The sequence below is a fragment of the Gaeumannomyces tritici genome, assembly GCF_000145635.1.
Source record: "Gaeumannomyces tritici R3-111a-1 unplaced genomic scaffold supercont2.1, whole genome shotgun sequence".
NCBI classification, from domain to species: domain Eukaryota; kingdom Fungi; phylum Ascomycota; class Sordariomycetes; order Magnaporthales; family Magnaporthaceae; genus Gaeumannomyces; species Gaeumannomyces tritici.
The window spans coordinates 6,097,085-6,121,179 of record NW_008804545.1 but is presented as its reverse complement, the minus strand read 5'-3'; the positions used below and the strand labels follow the sequence as shown (position 1 = coordinate 6,121,179).

The 24,095-nt window shown below is 59.3% G+C and overlaps 10 protein-coding genes across 10 annotated transcripts in view; 4 read left to right on the top strand and 6 right to left on the bottom strand.

The window, feature by feature from the left end:
- Positions 1-174: 174 nt before the first annotated feature.
- GGTG_01940 (hypothetical protein) lies at positions 175-705 on the bottom strand (the record flags this gene model as incomplete). Its single annotated transcript, XM_009219711.1, has 1 exon — positions 175-705. The coding sequence occupies exon 1, from the start codon at positions 556-558 to the stop codon at positions 175-177; it is 384 nt and encodes a 127-aa protein (XP_009217975.1). The 5' UTR covers positions 559-705.
- Positions 706-746: 41 nt separating this feature from the next.
- Positions 747-4,332, bottom strand: GGTG_01939 (hypothetical protein). Its single transcript, XM_009219710.1, has 4 exons — positions 3,239-4,332; positions 2,180-2,827; positions 1,941-2,084; positions 747-1,843 (listed from the first exon to the last, which is right to left on the bottom strand). The coding sequence occupies exons 1-4, from the start codon at positions 3,296-3,298 to the stop codon at positions 998-1,000; spliced, it is 1,698 nt and encodes a 565-aa protein (XP_009217974.1). The 5' UTR covers positions 3,299-4,332; the 3' UTR covers positions 747-997.
- Positions 4,333-5,453: 1,121 nt separating this feature from the next.
- On the bottom strand, positions 5,454-6,460 carry GGTG_01938 (hypothetical protein; the record flags this gene model as incomplete). Its single annotated transcript, XM_009219709.1, has 4 exons — positions 5,454-5,511; positions 5,618-5,643; positions 5,850-5,935; positions 6,352-6,460. 4 exons carry the CDS (start codon positions 6,458-6,460, stop codon positions 5,454-5,456), a joined length of 279 nt encoding a protein of 92 aa, XP_009217973.1.
- Positions 6,461-7,093: 633 nt separating this feature from the next.
- GGTG_01937 (hypothetical protein) lies at positions 7,094-10,413 on the top strand. Its single transcript, XM_009219708.1, has 5 exons — positions 7,094-7,422; positions 7,490-7,783; positions 7,878-7,952; positions 8,026-9,072; positions 9,142-10,413. Exons 2-5 carry the CDS (start codon positions 7,625-7,627, stop codon positions 9,436-9,438), a joined length of 1,578 nt encoding a protein of 525 aa, XP_009217972.1. The 5' UTR covers positions 7,094-7,422; positions 7,490-7,624; the 3' UTR covers positions 9,439-10,413.
- A 1,048-nt stretch (positions 10,414-11,461) lies between these two features.
- On the bottom strand, positions 11,462-13,290 carry GGTG_01936 (hypothetical protein; the record flags this gene model as incomplete). The annotated part of the gene is made up of 2 exons (XM_009219707.1): positions 11,462-12,577; positions 12,676-13,290. 2 exons carry the CDS (start codon positions 13,288-13,290, stop codon positions 11,462-11,464), a joined length of 1,731 nt encoding a protein of 576 aa, XP_009217971.1.
- An 870-nt stretch (positions 13,291-14,160) lies between these two features.
- GGTG_01935 (hypothetical protein) lies at positions 14,161-14,579 on the top strand (the record flags this gene model as incomplete). The annotated part of the gene is made up of 2 exons (XM_009219706.1): positions 14,161-14,174; positions 14,312-14,579. The coding sequence occupies 2 exons, from the start codon at positions 14,161-14,163 to the stop codon at positions 14,577-14,579; spliced, it is 282 nt and encodes a 93-aa protein (XP_009217970.1).
- Positions 14,580-15,276: 697 nt separating this feature from the next.
- On the bottom strand, positions 15,277-18,480 carry GGTG_01934 (hypothetical protein). The gene is made up of 2 exons (XM_009219705.1): positions 18,414-18,480; positions 15,277-18,299 (listed from the first exon to the last, which is right to left on the bottom strand). The coding sequence occupies exon 2, from the start codon at positions 17,403-17,405 to the stop codon at positions 15,588-15,590; it is 1,818 nt and encodes a 605-aa protein (XP_009217969.1). The 5' UTR covers positions 17,406-18,299; positions 18,414-18,480; the 3' UTR covers positions 15,277-15,587.
- A 255-nt stretch (positions 18,481-18,735) lies between these two features.
- Positions 18,736-20,194, top strand: GGTG_01933 (hypothetical protein; the record flags this gene model as incomplete). Its single annotated transcript, XM_009219704.1, has 4 exons — positions 18,736-18,829; positions 19,179-19,417; positions 19,725-19,879; positions 20,152-20,194. 4 exons carry the CDS (start codon positions 18,736-18,738, stop codon positions 20,192-20,194), a joined length of 531 nt encoding a protein of 176 aa, XP_009217968.1.
- Positions 20,195-20,219: 25 nt separating this feature from the next.
- On the bottom strand, positions 20,220-22,454 carry GGTG_01932 (hypothetical protein). Its single transcript, XM_009219703.1, has one exon. It carries the CDS (start codon positions 22,056-22,058, stop codon positions 20,715-20,717), a length of 1,344 nt encoding a protein of 447 aa, XP_009217967.1. The 5' UTR covers positions 22,059-22,454; the 3' UTR covers positions 20,220-20,714.
- Positions 22,455-22,743: 289 nt separating this feature from the next.
- The window catches only part of GGTG_01931 (hypothetical protein), a 3,611-nt gene continuing 2,259 nt past the window's right edge, over positions 22,744-24,095 (top strand). The window contains exon 1 of the mRNA XM_009219702.1: positions 22,744-23,674. Within this exon, the coding sequence (XP_009217966.1) occupies positions 23,672-23,674 (3 nt within the window). The 5' untranslated portion in view covers positions 22,744-23,671. The remainder of the gene's footprint in view (positions 23,675-24,095) is intronic.

Below are 24,095 nucleotides of genomic sequence, written 5' to 3'. Positions count from 1 at the left end.
CTCTCTCTCTCTCTCTCTCTCTCTCTCTCTCTCTCTCTCTCTCTCTCTCTCTCTCTCTCTCTCTCTCTCTCTCTCTCTCTCTCTCTCTCTCTCTCTCTCTCTCTCTCTCTCTCTCCCTCTCCCTCTCTCTCGCACACATCCCCTCAATCTAAACATGTACATACGGACTCGTCTCTAACATGCAAACCACAACAAAAAAAAAGCCCACCCCACCTCCTCCCCCCAGACGACATCCTGGCCGCCCACCTGGCGCCGCACCTGGCGTCCCAGCAGAGCCAGCTCAACGCCCGCCTGCAGACGTCGCAGTCGCGCAACGCCGCCCTCTTTGACGAGATCCAGGCCCAGCGCCGCGAGGCCGCCGCGCTGCTGAGCCAGCTCGAGGCCGTCATCGGCGACATATCTGGCGCCAACGAGGCCCTCCTCGCCGCGGGGGCCGCCGACGAGCTGGCGCGGGAGACGAGGGCCGTCGAGGCCGAGATGGGCGGGACTTGAGGGTCTTTTTTTTTTCTCCCTTCTTTCTTTTCTTGACTTGAATGTTGTAACGATGTGAGCGAGCATTGCTCTTGCTTTATTATTTCTTGTGACTATACTCGATACCCCCCTGGTCGCGCTAGCTAAATCTACATAGGGCCGCCCTTTGAACGACTGAGAAACAACAGGTAGTCGGATACGATGCTAGATATGACGTGAACCACTACTCATCGCGTAGGAAAACCCGACCTTTCTCAACACCCATGCAAAGTCAACGGGGAAAAGCTAAAATCTCCGTTCGTTTCGATCCTCCCTATTGCTATAAACACACCCTGCCGGCCTTGGCATTTTAAACTATCTCTACAAGCCTCGAAGTGTTCAATAGATTTGACCAAAGACAAAAATGCAACATATCCTTCCCATGCTGCTTATAATACAAAGTGAATAGATGGTAGAAGAAAACAAGAGAACACCCCCGCACAACAACCTCAGTTCTTTGATCAACCCCCCACCCAATTCCCTTCCTTCACCCCTCGGACTCGATCTTGACCAGGGGCCTCACCACAATCTTGACCCCGGCGGGCGGCGGCCTGGCGCCGGGGCGGCCGTCCGCGCGGCGGTCGAGGCGGTCGCGCAGGCCGTCCGAGATCCTGCGGGCGTGCACCATGCCCATGTCGGCCCAGACCGAGTCGAGCAGGCCGAGGGCCCAGTCGGCCCACTCGCGGGGCACGCCGCGGGCCGAGGCGGCCACGTCGACGTGGAAGAGCAGGCCGGGGACGCCGACGGCGCCCGTGCCGGCGCCACCGGCGCAGCGCACGCGCGCGCGCTGGGCCGCGTCCATGCTCGGGTGCCTCCAGTGCGTCGGCACGCTGACGAGCGTGTCCCGCGCGAGCCGCAGCGACATGGCCCGCAGCGCCGGCTCGCGCGCGGCCCGGTGCGCGGCCGTCGCCCCCGGTGGCATGCCAGCCAGCAGGTCCAGCAGCGCCGAGCACACCATCAGCCGGGCCCAGCGGTAAAAGTTCCACACGCGCGCCGTCCAGTTGTCCGTGTAGACGTGGTACTGGCCCTGGAAACAGGCCTGCGGCGGGAAGTCGCCGTGGAGCGTCGAAAAGGCCCACTTGCCCCCGATGCGTGCCTCCCACGACGCCATCTGGTCCTCGAGCGACAGGAGCTGCTCCAGCACCGCCGCTGCCTCGTCGCCGTCGGCAACCCCGCTCATGCGAAGGCCCGAGGTGAGGTTTACTAACCGCACCATCATGAGGACAAGCTCTGTCGCGGGCCACTCCTCGTCCGGTACCGTCCTGCACGACACCGTCACCCAGTCGGAAAAGGGGCCCGGTAAAGAAGTACAGTCGACCACACAGGCCAACAACTGTAAAGACACAGAGTTAGCAACCCCTCCTTGCATGGGCATTCTGTTCACCATTACAAGCATCTGGCATGTGTGAAGGGGTGTGTAATTCCCATACCAGCGATAAGCATAACTGCAGCAGGCCCATTGTCCCCCTGGTGCCTGTACTCTGTATAGGGATGAAGCTTCGTAATAACGACGCAGCCCCGGTTATATGTGTTTGGGCTCCCGAGCTTGCCCTCGGGTCGGTGCCATTTACAATCTGTTTGGGTTGCCCAATGGTTAGTTGGTTTTATCCTCGGGCGTCGAGTGCGAGCGCGTGATACAAGACTACAGCCCAGGGGTCCGGAAACGCACATCGAACATGGCCAACATAAGCACACTCCGTATCATGAAATTATACGACACGCCATTGCCTCCAGCGAGAGCCCTTCCCGTGTCGCGCAGGGCGGCTCCATACATGGAGTGGGCGTTGCTCATGAGCTGTTTGTCGTTTCGGAGGTTCCCCATGCCAGCCAGGCCGACAGCTGCCATGGTGTTCTGCATGCTTCTGTCGAAAACCCAGTTCTCGTGGCTGAGAGATTGGGCATCGACAGCCTCGTCGGGGAGGCCGATGACGAAGTGATCGACGAAGAATTTGATGCCCTTGTCTTGCCAGCTGGGCTCCAGGTGATGAGCGGTGGGTGAGGGCGCGGCGCCGACGGGCGAGGTCGTTCTCCTCGCCGCCGCAGCAGCCGCTCGTGCCGACCTCGCCGGCGGGCTCGGTTGACTCCTCGCCGACACGGGCGACAGGGCGACGGAGCTGTTGGACGATGGCGGCGACGGCGAGTCCGAGGAGGAAGAAAACCCGGAGGACTCGGCAGCCTCGACACCCCACTGGGCGTGCGCCTTCTGCATGACCTTGCTGCTCTCATCCCGGAACATGAGCGACAGCTGGTCCCGGTAGCCCGGGCACTTCTTCCCCACACGGACGCATTGGGAGCATTCGGGCTTGAGCTTGTCGCACTGAGCGTGGGCACGAAGCATGGGTCACTCAGTCAGCAAGTCGTTTTTTTTTTTGTGTTTTTTTTTTTCCCTTGGGCTACCCCCGGGGTGAGAGCGAGGGAGTGACAGCCACCCCTTGCATTGAGCTGAGCGTCCAAGGCAACGGCGCCGATAGGCGGTGGAGGGGTTCCATGTCGTTACCGGACGTCGGACTGGACTGATGGCAAGCACTCTGCCCGCCAGTTCAATCGACGCCCATGAGGCACATGCCCTTCGCCTTCCCCGATTCGACGCAGGAGAACCAGCATCTTTGAAAGAGTTGGCAGTTTGGGTCTTGGGAAACGTGGGGTTGCGGGTACGGGCATCATAAACCAGCAGAGCCGATATTTCTCTTTAACATGCGCACACACAAGCACACACACACACACACACCTTGATTCTCCTGGTACGGCAGTTCTGGCAGCCCTGTGATGCCTTGCCGCAGTAAACCATGTTGTGAATGGCTCGGTTGGCCACCCGAGAGACCAGTAGATCAGAACGGAGATGGGGGAGTGGGGAGACGACAGGGGCGGTGGCGAGCCCGTGGCGGCTCCGTGAGTGGTGCTTCGGCGCGGCAGAGGAACCGCGCAGCCCCTGGAGCGACGGCGACAAGTCAGAACGGGAGCTTTGTTCCCACGGGCACAGGCGGGCTGGCGAATGAAAGGGCAAAATCACGGGCGCGACGAGGTGGTTGCCAAGGACGGACGGCGTGGGATCGAGGTACTGGGTCGAAAGGGGCAATCAGATCGTGGGTGACGAGCGGTTATGGCCATGGAGAGCAATGTAAGGCATCCAGCAGGGTGGCGGCCGTGGTTATGGCAGGTAAAGCAGCGGTGTGCGGGAGCGGATCGGTACGTGGGCGGCGTCTGCATCCAGCCAGTCGGTCAGGGGGTTTGCTGTCCTGCGGTGCGTCGTTGGACAACTCGGACTGGGGGAGGGACGGTGGTGGTGGTGTTGGTGGATGGTGGTGGTCGGTGGCTGCAGGCAGACACGGGTGCGGGCATCAGTCGATAAAAAGGAGGCCGACGTCGACCCGACTCAGCTGTTGTTGATCGTGGGTGCTACCCCAGCAAATAAGCTAGCTAACAAGGGCAATAACAGCAATAAAACAACAAAGCAGCCAGTAACGGCAGGGAGCTCAAAGCCCCGATCCGGTCACGTCAGGCCCACGGCCCACTGTCCGGTCGATCCGCGCGTGCGTGTTTCGTCGGGCCCGGTCTGGCGGCTCTTCTCCCCAGCTGTCCCCTCTTTCTGTGGTGCTGCGGCTGGCGCCCGGATGGATATACCTGAGGTCCCAACCCAACTGAAGTCCTGCATGGGAGGGGATTTGATGTTTGACTCGTTCCTTTTTTTCCCCCTCTAGGTCTCGTTCCACCCGCAGATCGGCTGCAAGGTTGGGCTACGTCGCCACCCCCGAAGAAGGACTTTCACCTTGGCCCGCTGGAAAGTGCCCAGCTGGGAAAAAAGGGCTTCCAACTCTGTGCCTGCCAGTTGCCTTGCCGGTTGGTCCCTCCCGCATCCCACCTTTGACGCTATGCCGGTAGCGAACAACGAACGCCTGCAGAGGACCACAATGAGGACCACAGTGAGGACCACCTGCAGAGGGCCACTTGCGCTCCAGTTTCCCCCCGCACTAGTCGGCACTGCCCTGGCCATCTCGTCGACGGCCGGCCACTCCGCTGAGCTCTTTTTGTTCACGCGACACAAGGTCATGCGCGCCTTGGCGCCATCGTCCCGACCTGTCTCCTCGCTTCCTGACTGCGTCCACAATCGCTCGCTTCTCGCGCTTCGGGTGGTGGGCTGAACACGACCCCACTCTGCTGGCTGTGGGGCAGCGCTCGCGTCAGACGTGCGCACGCCTTCAGGAGAAGCCTCCGCCTTGAATCGCTCCATGCGAGCTTGAGATAGCAGTCATGACGATGCACGCTAGAGGCCACCAAGGGGACAATGCATTGTTTCCCGTTATTTCCATTAAATTCCCCCGGGCGCTTCCTTTGAACGATGCTTGGAAATCGGCTGTGGCAGCCGTTGATCAACACCACCAAACAGCAACACATCAACATGAGCCTTCCTCCCCTTTCCATGTACCTACCGTACCAAGGTATGCACGGATCTTACGGGCCAGCGGAGCTTCTACAGAGCCTTCGTGTTGTAGCCAAAAAATCCCGGCACAAAACCAAGATTCCTAGCATAAAACAAACATGATCGGTACAGGGGCCATCTATGATTCTGCTCATCGTCGGGGGCCCCTCAAAATTTGCAGCAAACAGGGGTTGCAGCGAAACAGCCGAAAACAACGGTTCGTCTTGGCTGCCACTGCCACATGGCACACACAGGGGCACCACAGCCTCCCTTCTACAGGGGACTAGGATATTAAACGTTGAAAGTGCGGAGCCCTTCAGGGGTCTCCAACTACACTTTTCCCACAGAAAATCCTGCCAAATCAATGTATCGCAGACCCCCCTGGAGGGATCCGCACTTTTAACGTTTAATATCCTAGTCCCCTGTATTCTCGAGGTGGCGGGGAAAGCATCCCTCCCGACTGGGCCGCCGAACGCGGATCCATCTCCGCCCCGATAGAATAATGTCCCGACCGCAGCCTGGCTTTTTAGTATGCACTACGTATGTACAAGTCCCAGGGATCACAAACCTTAGCACGGTAGATCCTAGTGGGCATCAGTTTGGCTTAGTTTTCTAAGGAAGAAAATGTATCTTGCATCCACCGCACTAGGATTTGTGATCCCTAGGACCTGTAGGTGCTTCCTTGCCTACCTTCGTAGGGAGCTATATATGTATGCCTGCAAGCCACGGTGCACCAGTTCAGAGACCAGGTCGGTACCAAACTTTCTTGCCCCTTTTAGCCCTAGTCAGCCGCTCTCCGTTCCGGCGATGGTGGATCATCCAGAGCTTTCGTGCGTCCGAGGGGCGGTGACGTGGGATAATATTGTACAAAGTAGTACACAGGCAACAGATTTGTATGGGTTGACGACCTGAATGTACTTACGTACGCTGCTGGCTTTGTGAGAGTCGTCACGTCAAAATCCTCGAATACTACATCGTGGCCGCCGGACTGTCCCCTGTCGAAACTTGCTACACAGCATGGGTTCCCACATGTAGGAGACAGGGAAGAGTTTTGGCCGGTCAACCGGGCTGTAATGATGGCCTGCCGGTAAACTGCATGCGCTTGCTTCACCGAGATGCAGGCTATGAGTACCCACTATCAAACGAGGAACCCCCCAGAGAATGCTAGACTCTTTATAACCACAACCATGTCCAGTGACCAGAAACAGTCGGCACTGGGTTCGGAGACAGCATCGGGGCGAGTGCCGTTTCCACTACTGGCCGGCATTGAGAACGACGCTTGACAGCCGTGCATGCATTTCCATGTGTAGGGCTGGGCTGCTAGCCTGGCGAGGCTGGGCTAGGTTGCTTAGCTACGAAAGTGCACATATCCGCCCTGCCTTGGCGTCTGCTATCGGGATGCCATCCCTATTTGAACAATGGACATTTGAGGGGAATCGCCACGGAAAATGATTCGTTGGTCCCATGTGGCATGTTTCCTTTGTATGTATTGCGGAAACTGTCCTCCGGTATAGAACCTTCGATATCTCTCATGATTGAAGGCGTCCGAGTGCAGCGTTCCAGAGCTCAAATCGAGGCGATTTGCATGTGAAGAAACATCCCCATAGCTACGACCCAGCTTCTGGAAGGCTTCGGATGGGTGCTAAGATCGGGCTACGCTAGTCATGGCTTGCGGCATGAGACGACCGTTGGCGCGGAGGGTATTGACATTTAGAATGAAGGGAACCTCAGCCTGAGCGCAACGCACTACGGTTTTTGTTTTTGTTTTTTGCTATCGTGTTTTATGCCAGATTCATGGTTGAGTGAGCCAAAGGTTGATCTTGGGCTGGGGGGAGATGATGGGTCTGAGAAGCGCACAAAACATCAGGTACCTGGCAGCCTCTCCCTTCAGCCTGGTCGCCCACCATTCACGCCGCCGATCAAAGCCGTTATTGGAGGCTGCTTCCGACCTTGAGCGCGCGGGCCGCTCTCTGGTTGGTCCGCGAGCTCGGTGGCGGGACGGCCAGGGCACCCACAAACACAATGGCCTAACCTGATTGGCCCGACGAAATCCCGAGGAACAATTGGGGGACCAGCGACCAAGCCCATCCGTGCCCGGCCCACCTTTTCCAACCCCAAGCAAATTATTGATGACCTCGACGTCTTTTTTTTTTTTTTTTTTTTCACGAGCCTCCAATTTCAACTACATCAAAGACTGTGTGCCCTGCCCTCTCCTCAAAGAAAGACCTCCCGCTGCATCTCGACTGTTCGGGAACCTATATCCGTCTTTCCCCATTTTCCACATACCCCGCCAGTAGAGGTGCCCTTTTTTCTTCTCTCCTTCCGTCGGGCTCCTCGTCCTGCATTTCCTTGCGTACCGAGCTCTTTCCCCTCGTGCGCCCTCCCCAGCCTGCGACTTATCTCGTTTGTCTCCATCTCCTCTCGCCCCCCAGCGAATCACGCCAGCTCGCCAACACCCATCCACCCCTCTCCCCCACGCACTCGAGCTGCCTCAGGTATGGATTCCATCCCCTCGCTCCCCTTTCGTCTGCAGTTGTGCGCCCTTGTTGACCCCAATTGCAGCCGCCTGCGTGCCTGTCTATACTTTGCGTGGCGCGAGCGACTCGGCCAGGTCCCCAAGCCCGCAACCACCCACATACTTAACTCCCCCTGCTGCTACTGCCGCCCACCGCGAGCCCTCACACCACCGCCGCAACCATGGCCACCATGCCGACCAACGGTAGTGTTAATCACCAGGAACACCCTGCGGGCAACGCCGCCGGCTCGGACAACAGCAACCTGTCCAAGGATGAGGTCGGCTGGTACTTCGTTGAGCAGTACTACCTGACCTTGAGCAAAAACCCCGAGAAGCTCCACGTACGTCCTGGTCCGCTCTGCCTCGCCGGATAGAGGGCACACAACCTCGTCCGCCATGTTTTGCTCCCTGCTGACTTCAATCCTCCCCTCACAGCTCTTTTACGGAAAGCAGTCTCAGTTCGTTTACGGGCTCGAAGCCGAGGTTGCCAACGTTTCTGTCGGTCGCCAGGTGCGTACAATTGGGCTCCCAGACCCCGCACACGCCGTCGCTCCTGGCTAACGCACACATTGTCAATGCACAGCAAATCCAAGAGCGCATCAAGTCGTTGGACCTGCAGGACTGCAAGGTCCGCGTCTCCAACGTTGACTCCCAGGCTTCGGGCGATAGCATCGTCATCCAGGTCATCGGTGAGACCGTCAACAAGGGCGGCGAGCCCAAGAAGTTCGTCCAGACCTTCATCCTCGCCAAGCAGCCCTCTGGATACTTCGTTCTCAACGACATCCTTCGGTACATCAACGATGACGCTGAGGACGAGACCCCCGAGGTCGCCGACGCTGCCGAGGAGGCCGAGCCTGTTGCCCCTGAGGCCGAGGCTGCCCCCGTTGAGGCAGAGGCGCCCAAGTCCGAGCCGGTCGAGGAGACTGCCGCTCCCGCTCAGGTCGATACCGCGGCCGTCAGCAAGAAGCTTGAGGAGATAAGCGACGAGTCCAACGAGACCCCCACCACCTCAGCCATTGCCACCCCGGCCGAGCCTGCTGCGCCTGCCGAGGAGCCCGCTGCTGCGGCTCCTGCCAAGACCGAGACTGTCGCCGAGGCCGCCCCCGACCCGGAGACTGTGGCGCAGGAGGTCGCCGAGGAGGAGAGCAAGAAGGTTGAGACCCCCAAGGATCCCACCCCAACCCCCGCTCTCGCCCGCGCGCCTGTGCCTGCCGAGCCTGAGAAGCCCAAGGAGCCCGCCAAGCCTATGACCTGGGCTAGCCGCATTGCTGCTGCCGCCGGTCCTGCTCGTCCTGCCGTTGCCCTCCCCAAGCCCGCCACTCCTGTTGCTACTCCTGCCCCGCGTCCCGCTGCTGCGCCGGCTGCTGCCCCAACTCCCGCTGCGCCCCAACCGGCGGCGGCCCCTGCGGCGGCCGCGCCCGAGGCCGCTAAGGACTCGGGTGAATGGCAGACTGCCGGATCCGACTCCAAGCGTCAGAACAGGCCCGTGTCCGTTACTGGTGCGCCCCAAGAGAAGGAGGGTACGCTTGGTTATGTCAAATACGTCACCGAGAAGGTCAAGGCCGAGACTCTCAAGTCGACTCTCACCGCCTTTGGTGATCTGGTTTACTTCGACATCAACCGCACCAAGGTTAGTGTCCATCACCCCTTTTGCCCACGCGCATGGTTCGTCGTTGCATGAGACTAACAGAAACAACAGAACTGCGCCTTTGTCGAGTTCGCCACTCCTGCTGGCTACCAGGCCGCTGCCGCCGCAAACCCTCACACTGTCGACGGCGAGAACATCATTGTCGAGGCCAGGAGGCCCAAGGCCAGCGCCTACGGCGGCAGCAACTACAACAGCCGTGGCGGCATCCCGGGCCGTGGCCGCGGAAACTACGAGGGCGGCCGCTCGGGTGGCCAGGGTGGTCGTGGCGGCTTCAACAACCAGCCCCGTGGTGGACGCGGCGGCGGCGCTCCCCGTGGCCGTGGAGTTTCGCAGCCCGCCAACGCCTAAACGCCAAGACGATACGCAAACAAAAAGTCAAACGAAGAAGTCTGAGCGAATGGCGCCGTCTTGATATTGCCGGCGCCCTGGCTCTACTAAAAGAGGCTTGAAAGCCTGTCGGCTCACCCGACAAACAGACGATGGCCAAAGGAGGGCGGGGGGTGGTCAAAACAAAGGGTAAGAGGAGGAACAACAAAGTTTGGCGCATCTGGCCGGAGTTCGAGGTCGATATTTTCTCCGGGTGGGTTTCACACATTTGCAACACAAAAAGTCCATTTGCACGAAGCTAGCGTGTAGAGGGATCAAAAGGCCTTGAGAAAAGTTGCGAGTCGGTTTTTCTTTTTTCTTTTTGGGAGTTATCATGGGGTCTGGCCCCCGTTCTTTTTATCTCTTGGGTTTTTGCGTTCTCATAATATGGGCCGAGAGGGACTCGATGGGTGGGTGGGAAATGGTGGCCGTGGTCATATCATGGTGTTGGTGATTGATATTTAGGTATCCTTTTTTCCTGTTTTCTTTCCTTTGCTTTCTTGGCTGCTTTTCGTCCTCGGTACGGGGACATGGACGAAGGATGGGGTTTCACCCGCTTTTTATATGTCTACTTCCATTTTGCTCTCATCTCTCAGCCTTCCTGGAGCCCTCCAAGCCACCAAGCAACAGGGCAAAAGCGTTTCGATTGCTTACTTCCCCCCGCTTTGGACTGGGTGGGATCGTTCAATGTACAACTTTTCTTTCTTTTTCATTTTGACTTTCGTTCGTTTTCAATGCTACCCAGCGCTACCCTTTTACGAAGCTTCCATTGGTCCGTAACGTGTGCCATGAGCTCCGTCACCCAGCACTCCCCAGCACTACCAGCTAGACACCAGATTGGTCGGGTCAAGTAGCCTTGGGGCAGTATTCTCCTCCAGGGCTAAAGTCTACATAATACATGCTTGAGCGGCGTTTGGTTTTCCCTCAAGGGCGCGCCAGTGATTGCAAATATGAGGCAAGGTGTATGGACTAATGAGGACGTCATATCACGATACCACCACCCTAAAGATCCAGGCGCTCATTTGTCAAGATTTACGTCTGTCAAAGATATATCGTTCACGGTTGACTCGTGGCTGTTGCGATCAAAGCATCAATGGCTGTGTTTGTGCCGCCATGGTATTTCCGGCGTGGTGGGTGTCTACCATCTGGGCCAAGAGGCGGAAAACAGAACGTGTGTAGAAGGAATATAACCCCGTTGAGTAAGGTTCAGGAACAAGACGGAGGCCCAGCCGAGCAAGGCGTTTATACAGTGGGAAAAAAGAAATCGAGAATCGAGGATCGAGGATCGAGGATCGAGGGGAGGTTTGGGGATATGATGTAAAAGCGAAGGACACAAGATGGAAAAGCCAGCAAAGCCAAAGATAGCGACTAATAAAACAAGAAATAACGCCGCCGGAGCCGCAAGGGGGAAGGTGAAAGAGATTATGTAAAAGCGCTTTTTGTTTATAAACATTGATATTGCCAGAGAGGCCAGGGACGAGATCTTTTGCATCGCGCTCCCCACTCTCTCCGAGGCGTACGGATACCCTCGTGTGTTTATTTTCTTTTCTTTTTCTTCTTTTTTACCGTCGATGACCGTTCCAGTCAAGCAACCTCTCACCAACACCCACCCACCCACCCAACCTTACCGAACCAGCCGATGATACTCCTGTGCTTCCAGGTAAAGAGTGACAACCAGAGAGAAAACGAAGACGATAAGAATAAAAGAAAATATAGAGATGGCAAAAGACGCGCGCGCATTGCTCCCACCCTCCTTCTAATCACTATCCACACACAGACACACGCGCACCCACTGATTATAAAACGACCGCCCGGGTTTCCTCTCTATAATTCCAACCGAGATATCCTCCTAAGGCGAGGCAGCATAATGCTGGGGTTTTTTTTTGAGGGGTTGCTGCTTTCCACACATATCTTGATCAACCACCTCGTCCCGTCGTTCGCTCCTTCGATGTGGGTATCCCGTCCCAAGTTTGGATTTTATTCGGCGTGGATCGTGGCAAAAAAATCACCTGCCACTGGTATGGATAGAAAAGTTGCCAAACACGCCGCCACCCCCACCGGGCGTCATGGGACCCATGCCCATGCCGTTGGAGTGGTGCGAGGGCGGGCCGGGCGTGGTGGCCAGGCCGACGGGGACAGAGTTCGGGGTGCTGGGCGCGCCGCCGTTCTGCTGCTGGTGGTTCCCGTTGGGGCCGCCGCCCTCCATCTGCTGCTGCTGCTGCTGCTGCTGCTGCTGGGACGAGACGGCGGCGGCGGCTGCGGCGGCGGCAAGGGCGGCCGTGGGCCCCGAGCCGTCCGGGCCCTCGAGGCCCCAGACCTGGCCGACGGTGTCCTGGGGCATCTTGCCGCCAAAGACGCGGTCGCGCATCTGGAAGAAGGCGCGGCCGGTGAGGAGCGAGTCGGAGCCGGCCTGGTGGGCGGGGCCGGTCCGCTTGACCTTGAGCACCTCGGCTAGGGTCTCGAGGGTGGACTTGTGGTCGAACTTTTGCAGGATCTCGACGACGGCGCCGTCGACGCCGTGGAAGCCGATGGAGGCGAGCAGCTTGCTCTGGTGCTTCATGTGATACTTAACATCGTAGATGCGAGGGAAGAAGATCTTCATAGTGTCCACAAACTCGATCTCGTCGTTGGGCAGCATCTTGCACCACAGCAGCTTGGTCAGGTAGCCAAAGTCGTAGGCGCCGTGGAAGCTGATCCAGCTGACCGAGTCGTCGCACACCATGCCCGACGATATCATGAGCGACGCGAACTCGTGCGGGTCGATGCCGTCGCGCTCGAGCACGTTGAAGTCGATACCTGCCTGGACGTGCGAGTCGACCGACGACTGGCTGTACATGTCGTCCTTGAGCGAGAACTTGAAGTTGAACTGCCACGTGTACGGAAGCGGGCCCTGCTGCGTGCCGACTCGCCTCCCCGCCGCCGCCGCCGCCGCGATCACTACCGGGTCCTCGCCGCTGCCCGGTCGCGCCGGTGGGTTCTCGCCGTCTTCGTTAAAGAGCGTGATGCCCACCTGCAGCACGTTCAGCATGTCCACGTTGGCCCGGAGGCATTGATAGTGGTAGTCGCTCTTCCCGCGGAAGGTCCCCATAGGCCTACAAACGAGCCCCGGAAACTCTGTGTCCTAAAGAGTTGTATCAACGCAGGCGCGCGTCAGTGGTGTTCACGGCTACATCGGTGGTTGCCCGCGGGTTTTTGAAGCTCGAGCTGTCGGCGGCTTACCATAGCAATATAGTTGTACCTCTCTATCAGGTCGCGAAGGATGGCCATCTCCTCGTGCAGGTTGTGTTTCCACACCTCCCGTATCCGTCCTTTAGCCTGGGTGCGGGTCGGGTGGTCCGACAGCACGGCGCCGCCATGCCCTTGCTGCGGGTGGTGTTGCTGCTGTTGTTGCTGCTGCTGGGCCTGCTGCTGTTGTTGCTGTTGCTGCTGCTGCTGCTGCTGCTGCTGCTGCTGCTGGGCCTGTTGCTGCTGCTGCTGCTGTTGTTGTTGGGCCTGCTGCTGCTGCTGCGCTTGTTGCTGTTGCTGCTGCTGGAGGCTGGTGCCGCCATGGGTGAAGCCGAGGCGGGCGGCGTGGCTACCCAGGCCCGAGTCGCCGTGGCCGCCAAACGCGCCCGCGCCCGCGGGGTTCAGCCCCGCGGCCATGCTGAGGGCGCCATTCGCGGCGAAGGGGTTCAGCTGGCTGTTGGGCCCGCCGATGTAGGCCGGGTTGCCGAGCGGCGGGGGATGGCCGCCGCCGCCGCCGTGGCCCTGGCCGCCGTGCTGGGGAGGGAACTGGTGCTGGTACGGCGAGATGGTGGCGGGCCCGCTGGGGAACCTATTTGGGGGCGGAGGCATAGTATCGCTGCTGCCGCTGCCGCCGCGCTACTCTCCGGGTCGTTATCGGGACTGTTGTCGTTGCCGCCGCCGCCGTCGTCTTCGCTCGCTGGTCGGCCGCGGTGAGGTGGCGCATCTGGCCAAGGGAGGCTACGCGGGGGGCGCGTCGAGGCAAAGCGGCCTGCTTCGCAGGATCAGCACGCCCTAGGTTGTGCCGGCCCGTAGAGTGGGCGAGTTTGTGTGGTATTATTACTATGTTTCGTCCTTTCGATTCGTCCGTTTTGGCCTCTCTGGATTTTGATGTGTGGAGGATTGGTCCCCTAGCACGGATGGAGCCTTTGGGCACGGATTGAAAAGTCGGCGGGATGGCAAAGGCGAGGGGAATTAACCGTCCCAAGCACTCTTCGACTCTGACGGGGTGCTCTGAATTCTGCGTAAAGGGGGATGTGTGGTGGCTGGCTGCGGGCTGTGTTGCTTCAATCTCAAGATTCCAATTCCGTCGGGTGGCCTCGATCGGCGACGTCGAACTGCGAAGGTGCAAGCCCCGGAGCACAAGTGGGCGATGGCCACACAGCGAGGGTGTCGGTTGCACAACAAGGGCTCCAGGATCCCGCGCGGCTGTCGCTTAGTCACTATCTAGAGGCCCGTGCACGCAGCGCCCGCGGCTGTCTGGGCGGGTGGGAACTCTACTGTGGTTGGCTCTTGTCCCTCCAACGTCGGATGCTCCCCTGGATTGCTTGATGTGACGACGCCGACGAACGAGCAAAACGCCAAAGCACCAGCCCTAGCGACCGTCTCGCACCCCATTCGACCCTCGGGGCTGCCAATTGAGCCCAGCCCAGCCGCAGCGAGCGAGCGAACAGACCGTCGAACCGATATAACCCCGACCAGATGTATCCCTCCAGGTAAGACGACGAGGATGAGGACGACGACGATGACGATGACTATGACGATGACACGAGACCACCGTCCCGCTCCCTTTCGCAATATCTCAACTCACTCCTCCCCGAGCCCTAGCTGACACCGTCACCAACCCGCGCAGGATACTGAGGGCGGCCCACAGCGGCCCCAAGCCCAACATCACGGGCTTCGACACGCACGCCTTCATCAAGGCGGCCAGCAAGCCCAGATACGACCCATGGGAGCGCGCCGAGACCTGGCGGTACAAGGGCCAGTTCAGCCGCTGGAACCGCTTCCGCGGGTCCTTCCCGGGCCTCGGCATCGCCACCGTCGCCTTTGCCGCCTACTGCGCCTACGAGCACTTTGTCCTGGCCGACGACCACCACCACGCTGACGAGGGTCATCATTGAGAAAAGAAAGACAAGGAAAGAGAAAAAAAAATAGGGGATGGAGAGGAGGTAGTGTCTGAGAGGGACGATACAGCCAGGGGGGTTGGACGGGTCAAAGGGGAAAGGCCCCCTGACCGATGGGGTCAGGAAGGTCGCGAGAGGAAACGGCACTGCAATCGAGCAGCGGGCTCGCTTCTCTTTCGCATCTGGCATCCGCCGCAAATGCGGCGTCTAGACTCGGTTGTGCATACGTAGATGGAGCCTCGGGGGCCCTCGACAGAGGCGCCCGAGCCCCTCGATGTGCAAACCCCACCGGAGTTGAGGCAAGCTACGAATCCAGAGCTTTTGGTCGGACCAACGTCTTTTTTTTTGTCTATGCACGGGCTGTCTTTGTTTGCAGTGATAACTTGGGGAGACGACAGGTTCTCGGGGGTGAACGACCTGCCCACTCCGTAAGCACCTAGACTGCTCCCCCCCCCCCCCCTCATTGTAGTTTGCATGCCCATGTTATGCTAGCCCCGGCAGCTCAACCACACCTACTGCATTGTACGCATTACGTGACTATACCCCGGCCGCCGGTGCTCTCGTGGCCTCGTACGACGATGTGATGGAGGTGTGGGGGCTTGTGATACAGAATGCGGGTACGACGCCATCTCATCTGTCTCTCCCTTCGTCGTCCACTGCGAACGAGCAAACGACACAATTACCATGCGACATGGGAATCATATTCAGTCGAATATTTCTGTTTCCTCTTCGTGGGAATCCATGCCATATCGGCCCACCGTATCTAACCTGGATATCACTAACATAAGAATGAAATGGTAGGCGAAAACGAAGACATCCAGTCGCAAACCCAGATCCAATCTGGTGCTATAAAAAAAAACCATGAAAAATCCCAGAAAGGGCAACCTCGGCGGCTAGAAAGAAGTAAAGAAGAAGAAAACAAAGAAGAAAACAAAGAGACCCTAGCCTGGGGTATATATGCTCATGCGCAAGGAAGCGGTACATGACCTTCCTCATGGTACATCATCATAGCCCTATGCCGTTCACTAGGTCAAGGGCCCCTTCCACGGCGTCCTCGAGCTCGTTCATTCGTTCCTTTAAGGCGTGGTTCTCGTCCTTGAGCAGGTTCACCGTGTCCCACGCAACTGAGGCATCCAGGCCCTGGCAGTTCGAACAGCTACTGACAATAGCGCCGTCGGCTGCCTGGCCAGGGGCGGGCCCAGATGTCACGCCCTTAACGAGTCGCTGGAATGTTGTCATTTGTGGTTGTGGCGGTTGCTGCTGCGGTAATGGAGAAAGTGGCGGTCTCGAGCCCAGCGGGGCTCGCCTGCTGTGGTGCGGCGGCGGCGGGGACAGGACAGTTGTTGGGGACTGTGTGAAGGATGCCGGCGACAGTATGCTGCTCGGATCCGACCCGTCGGTGGTGGCGGCAGACGTGGGGCTCCTGCAGCGCGACGAGAAAACGCTCTCGCTTTCGGCCACACTCTCGTCGTCGTCCGTGTCGAAGCTGTTGACGGTACCGCCGCTGCCGCGCCACTGCCTCTGTATCCTCCGCCGCCGATTCTGGTCCTCCTCGGCGGCGTCGACGCCCAGGTCTTCGGAAATCGAGCCTTCGGAGGTTGCGGGTACCTGGAGCAGGCCGTCGCTGCGCTGGCCCTGCAAAAGCTTGGCCGTCTTGCGGCGCTCAGCGGCGAGCTCGTCGAGGAGGCTGCGCATGGCCTGCTCGTGCTCGTCGGCCTTTGCGGCCATATCTTCTAGTTGCATTTTAAAGTGCGCCGAGCGGGTCGTTGCCTCTTCGAGCTCTTCGCGCTGGGCCTCCATCTCAGCGGCCATGTCGCGGGCCTCGACCGTCCGCTGGCGGTACGCCCCCTGCAGGCGACGGGCGGCCGCGGTTGCGTTCATCTGCAGGTTTTTGAAGGCCGAAGGCGAAAAGGCCTCGCCGGCCACAGGAAGACCGCCGGGGAATAGGGCCGCCTCGACGTCCATGGCCAATATTTCGTCGTCCTTATCGCCAGTGGCATTGCGGTTGGGGCTCCCGGTCGGCGTGAGAGTTTGTGTGCTCAGAGCCGATGATATTGCCGACAAGAACCCGAATCGGGATGGTGCAGGCGAGGAGCTCGAGCTCGCTTGTTGGCTCTCGGTCGAGATAGAGGATCGGGTTCGACGTAATGGAGTGGCCATCTCGTCGTTCGGGGTTGCTATCGTCGGAATACCGCTGGCAACGTTTGCGTCGCTCGCCGCTGATGAAAACCAACCAACCAGAGCGCCCTTCCCACCATTCCTTAACCTGCCGTCACCCGTGAGAGGCATCGCGGCTTCCGACAGGGCGGACCGGTGCCTCCTCCCGGGAGAGTTGGCTCGGTTGGCGATGGCAAGTGGCAGCAGACTCGAGATCGACTGGTGGCGGCCGCGGGAGGGGAAGGCCGGGGCCGCTAGGGGCAGTCCATCGGCGGGAGGATCAACACTGTTGCTGCTGGACCAAGCTCCGCTAGAGTGCTCGTGGACGGGCTGGTGGTGGTGGGACGGGTATCGGCGATACGGCTGATAGGGTTCGTTGGTGGTGGCGGCTGTGGCGAGCGGTGTGGTGTGGCCGAAAGCAATGGCGGCGGCATCGCCAACGGGGTCGGGCGTGGTTTTGCTTTCACGAGGCGCAGGGGAGCCATTGGCGGCAAAAGTCTGGTAGCAGCGTGGGTCAGGGCGAGAAAAGTGGGATACTTGGCGACGAGGAGACGCATGGAGGCCAGCAGCAGGCGACGTGGACGGTGTTTGTGCTGTTGCTGGCGGTTGTGGAGTGGTTGTGCATGGCGATCCTTGGGCGACGCCTCGCGGCATCTGGCTTAGCATGACGAGCTAATCTTTCTGACACAATGCAAACCCAGGTTCGCTGGCCTGAAATGGGCGGTTCGGTGGGGACCAAGGCTGTCCCTGGGAACCCTCGGCGGCGAGCTCTCGTGGCACTGGGGTTTCCAACTGTGCAGAGTCGCAGCGACTGGTCGTCGGCACCGGAAAAAGAAACAAAAGTTGCAGCTGCGACTCGATTGCGTCGTCGATTGACAGCCAGGCTAACAAACAATGGAAGGCCGAGGGCCAGACGGATTTGGCAGCAGTCGCACGTCAGGCGTCAGAGACGGGTGCAGCCAAGCCGGAGAAAAGAACCAAAAAATACGGTATTCAAATCCCTCCAAAAGGCGACCTGCGCGGCGCCTACGACAGCCACCTCGAAAAAGGAAGGATGGTGTCGGGTGCCAGTTGTCGATGAAGCCGGTCTTCTTCCTTGCTGCAAGGCTACGGCAGGTCCAGGGAACCAGGTACTGACTGTGCCGTTGTGCAACGCCGCGTGCTTGCTGGCTGGTGGTGGTGGACGGCGGGAGTGTGCATGGAGGGTGGTCCCTGCACCAATGCTTGTTCAAGCTCAAACGACCGAATACGGCGGCCAAGGTGGGACGCGATGCAGCCGTCGTGCAGGTGCAGAAAAAAAGTGCAGGTTGCAGGCACCAGGCTTACATACAGCAGCACGACGATCGGAATCAAATCGAAAGGAAAGGCGAGGTGATGAAAACTCCGAGACAAGAAGCAGCCGGCAGGGCCTCGAGGATATGAAAAGATTCCAGGCTTGCGGCTCGAGCCCCTCTCCACGTCCTCGCAATATACCGGGAACAAACAAAACAGCTTGGCCCGTCCGTCCCCCGCTCCCACGCAATCTCGCCTCGACCAGGACAAGCCGAGAAAGTCTGATCGCTGGGCGGGACAGGGGGGGCCATCGTTAGCTCAAAGGGACGTGCGACCGAACACTCGGGCATCGTCATAGCTGTGCGACGACGTGCTGAGGAAGCTTTAGCCTTGGCAACCTACTATTTTCCTAGTGCGGCATCGTGCTGCGTGCATCTGCCGAGCTAGCCATGTTCCAGTCTGGTGTTTCTTTTCTCTTGCCTTTCTTTGCTGGTCTGAGCATTCCTTGGATGGGCTAGGCTGTGGGCCTGTGGGCTGCCATCCAATCAGCCGCGTTTCCCGTTTTTGCTCGATCCGGCGTCTGCTTTGTCCCCGCCTGCCTGCCGCAGGCTCGGGGCCGACTGGAACAAAGCCCCGCAACCAGTGCATCGTCAGTCAACTGATGCGACGCAGATTCTGACCCGCAACTGCACATTAAGTGTGTGCAGCTCACAGCTACTCGCAGATGACCGCCTCCGCTTTTGTGCCTCGCTTCCGCTCACTCCTAGCGCCGCACGCGCAGAAGCAGCAAATGACAAACGCCCGTCTCGGAATCCAGTGTTGGTGTCTTTGGCAACTAAAAGAAAAAGAGCCTAGCCAAGACTAGCCCAGGGGGGGCAAAAGCCCGCGCGCTGTAGAGGATGGGAAAGAGGCCTACTAAGCTACCTAGTTATTCCTAAACCCACGTCTGATCCTACCGCCGATTTCCTGAGCTATGAGCCGTCACGGATCCCGATCCCGCCGGACCCGAGCGGACGGACGAGACCAACACACCTTTTTACTAGTGCATATCGCGAGAGCTGGTCTTCAAGGTTTGGTCCTAGCTCCATCCTGGGGAGAGCTCGAGACCAAGCCTCAGCCCAAGCGATGGGGGGACTAACCCGCAAACCTGAGACAAGATATCTTGAGCCCGCCTCACGAGCATAGTCAGCCTACGGCCTCAGTCTCGCCGAGATCAGACCGGGAGCAGTGCCCGTGGCTGCTATCCTTCGTCCCTCGGTCGAGTCAAACGCCGCGATGGCTTCCACTGTGCGACAGGGCAGGGCCCCCACCCGCTGTCCTGGCGACCTGCGTGCGGACGTCCTGACGATGCCAAGTCCGGCAAATTATGGTCTTACACGACGGGTCCCGGTCTTCGCCACGCTACAGTGGGTGCTGCTATTCGCCTAACCTCGGGGATTAAAAGTGCCTGCCGGCAGGGGGGGCAACACACCCATACGCATACTATTCAAGTGGACATGTGTGTCAGTCGCGTGTGGCTGGAATACCAGTCTTGGCGACCAACATCTCCATCAGACCGCACTTTCCCCGAAAAGCGCCTCGTATTGTATGTCTTGTTTGAGTGTTGGGATATGTTACGATCCCCTGATCAACCACAGGTTCCCACCTTCTCCTCTCGCCGTCACAAGTTCCTGTAGGTACGTGCCTAGATACCTTCTCCTAACTCCTGCTTAGGCTCGGCCAAGCTCGGAGCTTCTTGCCGCCATGGTGGCGCCTCGATCAAGCCCGGCTGGGGATATGCCGCCACCTCTTCCTTATCAAGCAGACCTGCGCCGTCACGCCCATTACAAAAAGACGGCATTTACTTCTAGTGATCGGAATAGGAATAGGTAGGTATGAAAACAGAACCGAAAATAAGACGGAAAATCATAAGAAAAACAAGGATAAAGATCGTGGCTGTCTAGAGCCACCACCGCCAGCCCCTCCGGCGAAGCTTTCCGTATCGTCTAGCAACACGACCCCGGCCGAGCGGGATATCATGATCGTCGTCCGTGGAGAAACAAAAAGCAGCAGCAGCAGCAGCAGCAGTGGAATCGAGGATAGGTGGCAGTCACCTCGACTGCCATACGAGGAGTACCAAGTGCTTATGGGATTACTTCAGCGGCCACGGCCGCGGAGATTTATCGGTCCTTACCGCGTCGTAATGTGCCTAGTGCTGGGGCAAGCGCCTCAACAGCGACGTGCCGCCATATGTTACAGGTCCTTGGTGTTTCGTGCTAGAATGTTGAGATTAAAGGGTATCTCCAGACCGCAACGAATCGTTCTCGTGGCTATATGGGTCTCTAATAATTCCAGGTTATTTCATGCACGTATTTTTTTTCGCCATGTCCACCCGAATTCTGCACCGTGCTCGGTTTCCCGCCTCGAGCAGCTGCCGAGGAGACCGACCGGAGATTGGCCCAAAGGAAAGAAGAAAAACGCATGTTCTGTTGTTTTCTTCCCTCCCGCAGCACAGCCCCCGAGGCCAAGGCCGGCCATAGCGCAGGCCAATGCGTATATTGCACGAAATAGCTGCCAAATCATCCACGTCGCAAGATGGCCTTGTCGACAAACCCCTTGGGCTTAAAGATGGTGTCAGAGAAACCAACCATGCTACGCCGTGTATGGGTAATAGATTCCTCTTCTACTTTCCCTACCCGTCAAGCAGGTTGCTTTAAGAAAAGGCTATTGCTGCAGCATACCGACGGGGGGAATGCCCATGGGCGCCATGCCAATGACATCCGTCATCATCTGGCCGTCCGGGCCGAGGACGGGGACGACGGTGGAGGCGGTGGCGACGGCGAGCTGGACGTCGGCGGCCGACGACGAGACTAGCTGGGCGCTGCCTAGAACCTCGTCGTCCGGGTGGAGGGCGAACATGCTGGCCTCCATGGTGTTGCCGTCAAAGATGACCGTGTTCTGGATGGGCTGCTGGGTGCCGCCGAGGACGTTGATGACGTCCTGGGCCAGCTGGCCGCCCAGGATGGCGGTCACGGGGGCGATCTCGGCGCCCAGGTTCTGCAGGAAGCTGCGCAGGAACTCGGACCGCAGGGTGGCGGTGGGGAGGCCGAGATGATTGTGCTTGTCGTTGGCCAGGAGCGTGAAGCGCTCGAGGTCGGCGCGTGCGTGGGCGGGCACCGTGGCGGGCAGGCGGCCGCGCTCCTGCACGAACTCGAAGAGGGCGCGCAGGCACGAGAGGGCCGGGGTGACGGCGCGCAGGCGGCGCGGCGAGCGCCGGTGGGCCTCGGGCAGCGTGGCGGCGTCGGCCAGGGTCCAGGTGGAGTAGAGCTCGCGCTTGGTGACACGCTCGACCTTCTTGCCGGCCTCGTCGTCGCGCACCGTCACGCCCACGATGGCGCGCGTCCTCGTCTCGGCGCCCAGCTCCGTGGGCCTCGAGACGTCGCGCTCGACGACGAAGTCGTGCTCGATCAGGTCGGCGAAGATGTAGCCGTACAGGCCGTGCGTGGCGGCGGCGTAGAAGGGCCTGTTGTTCAGGCGGGTAGCCGTGTTGACCAGGACCATGTTCTGGGGGCCGAGGTCGGTGGCGACGACGACGTTGAAGGCTGCGAAGAAGCTGGGACCCTTTGAGCAGATGTGGTCCGTGTCGACCACGACGTTGACACGCGGGTTGAGCTTGCGCAGGTTGACGCTGGCCGCCTCGGCGCGGTTCATGCCGACGCGAGCCTCGTCCTCGTCCAGCAGGAACTGGGCGCCAAAGTCGGCGGCCGTGACGGGCTCCGGGTCCAGGATGGTCAGGGAGTTGATGCCGGCCAGCACCAGGTTCTTGGCGATCTCGTTGGCCAGCGCCTTCATGGTAATGAGCAGCACGTTGGCGGACCGGATCTTCTCCTGTGCCTGCATGCCCCAGAGCCTGATCTGGCGGTCGTAGAGCGCGATCTCGTCCTCGCTGATGCCGTTGTTCTGCGGCTGCTGCGCCGCCAGCCCTACGCCGTTTGCCTCGGGCATCACGACCGGCGCGGGCCCTCCCGGCGCCGCCGGAGGAACTGCATCCTGCGCAGGATGCGCCATGTTGTGTCTGGGTATGGTGTGGACTGGATAGTGTGAGACTCAGGTGACCGAGACAGGCGGGTAGGTCGGCAAGTCACGCGATATCAATGGTATCGGTCTGGCGATGGGTGGCCAGGCAAGCAGCTGAGCGCAGTGACGTGCCTGCAGTGCGACTGGTTTTTGATGGGTCCTAGCTGGGGGTGCCTGCTGGAGTGTGCTGGGCGGAATTTCCGTTCAAGGAGGATTGTAACAGCCACCGAATGATGGACTGAAATGGTAAATAAACAAACCCGGTTGTTTGGGAACAAGACGATCAATCAATGCGTCGGCACGTCAGGTCTCGGAAAGACCACCACTACTACAAACGATCTACCTGGTTGAGGCACGAGGGCGTTGGTGGTGGCTCGCTGATGACGCTGTTTGCCATGCTCGTTGGTTTGCCTGGCCAGAGCATGGACGCCAGAGCATAGACCCGGACGGGACGATCCATTGGGCTGTGCAAGGGCAGGTAGGTTCGTGTAACAGCAATACCTCCATGTCTTCTAGCCATTTATTATTCATCAACCTGCCCGATGGGCGCAAGTGCTCGTTGATGACACGGACATGCGCACACTCCCAGGACTAGTAGTGCAACCTCTGCGCGTTAAAGTGCTACATACAGCCGAGGCGAGCTCCACTGGGCCGACTCAGCTGGCAGAGATGGTCTCGACCAACGGACCACCAGTGCTTGTGATCCTCCAAGCCGTCGAGTACCTACTACTCAAGGTGCCAAGGTAGCGCGAGAGGAGGCTCCAAGAAAACACATGTGTAATGTATGTCCGTTTGTAGTGTAGCTAGGCTTTATACAAGATGGGCGAGGCGAGAACTGTAAACCGGGCGCTCCTTCCGTCGGGTCAACAGCTCCCTCGCTAACAGACCCCGCTGTGTTTGCGCACACGCAGTGGACAGACAAGCCTTTAGCGCGCGAGGAACGTTTCGCACCCCGTCTTGTTGTTGCCAATTCAGGCCATCCACCCTTCATTATCCATCGTTCAGCCATTCAATCCCCTCCCTGATCACGCTCCGCTCTCTGCTGCTCCCACCTCTCCAACTCTCGCCAGCCCGCCCACACCCAACACCAACCTGCGAATACCGAACGCTTCAACCGCCGACCGATTGTCGACGCTGCCCCGCACGCAAAGGCCAGGAAATTTAGGGCTTGATTCGGGTCTCGAATCAACCCCCTTCGAGCACCTGCCTGGCCGTCAGCTTGCCTGCCTCGGTCGCTGCCGCCGCCACCTGCCCGTCTACAAGGGGCGCCCGTTTGTTGCGCCTTGCGAGCGTCTCGCTGCGCAAACGAGACGACTCCCCAACCTGGCAGCGAGGCCAGGGCTGCACACACTCACGCACTCACGCACCCATCCAGCCCTGCCCTGCCCGGCACCTGCCTTGTCGCTCTTTGACCACGAGCCACCCCAATTGCGCTTCGACCCCACGACCTACAACGAGGTCGCTCAGGCCGACCAGCAGCAAAACGCAAACTTGCTTTGTCGCATCGTCCTGCAGGCCGGAGCATTATCGGCTTCCCGAGCGAGCCTGCCAGTCACAAGCTCGCTCTTTATCTTGCGCGGCCTCCGCCTTCTTGGTGTCCCTTGATGGTTAGCAGGCTTCATGCTTCTCCCTACTTTCCAGGCGCAAACCTGATGTCCCCCCTACCTGTATTCGCACCTCTGCACCCGGGTCTCAATCTCACATCCAACCATACTCCCCTCGTGCCCTCCCAATGTCAGACCTTCCGTCTAACCGCCGCGATCAGTCTGGGAATCACTCCCAACGACCGAGGCAATTCGCCGACGACCTTGTCCGCTCGATCCTCGATGACCGCCCGGCAGCCGAGGTCAGCCCTTCCGGAGAGCTGTATCGCGTCATAGAGCGCTTCCACGACAACTTCGACCGAGACCGGCGCACCACCGGCGATCTTTCTTTGCCCACTGGTGCTAATAATCCCGACAGCACCAGCGTCTTTGGCAGTACCCATTCACGAAATCTGCAGCGGAGGTTCTCCCGCGAGCCCTTCTC

Bases quoted from the DNA above. Each gene is read 5' to 3' on its own strand.
- GGTG_01934 (XM_009219705.1), bottom strand. From the start codon at position 17,405: ATGCTAAGCCAGATGCCGCGAGGCGTCGCCCAAGGATCGCCATGCACA.
- GGTG_01932 (XM_009219703.1), bottom strand. From the start codon at position 22,058: ATGGCGCATCCTGCGCAGGATGCAGTTCCTCCGGCGGCGCCGGGAGGG.
- GGTG_01937 (XM_009219708.1), top strand. From the start codon at position 7,625: ATGGCCACCATGCCGACCAACGGTAGTGTTAATCACCAGGAACACCCT. The intron at 7,953-8,025 runs GTGCGTACAATT...GTCAATGCACAG, and splicing joins ACGTTTCTGTCGGTCGCCAG to CAAATCCAAGAGCGCATCAA. The intron at 9,073-9,141 runs GTTAGTGTCCAT...CAGAAACAACAG, and splicing joins TCGACATCAACCGCACCAAG to AACTGCGCCTTTGTCGAGTT.
- GGTG_01939 (XM_009219710.1), bottom strand. From the start codon at position 3,298: ATGGTTTACTGCGGCAAGGCATCACAGGGCTGCCAGAACTGCCGTACC. The intron at 2,828-3,238 runs GTGTGTGTGTGT...GCCCACGCTCAG, and splicing joins GCCGTACCAGGAGAATCAAG to TGCGACAAGCTCAAGCCCGA. The intron at 1,844-1,940 runs GTATGGGAATTA...GTGTCTTTACAG, and splicing joins TGCAGTTATGCTTATCGCTG to TTGTTGGCCTGTGTGGTCGA.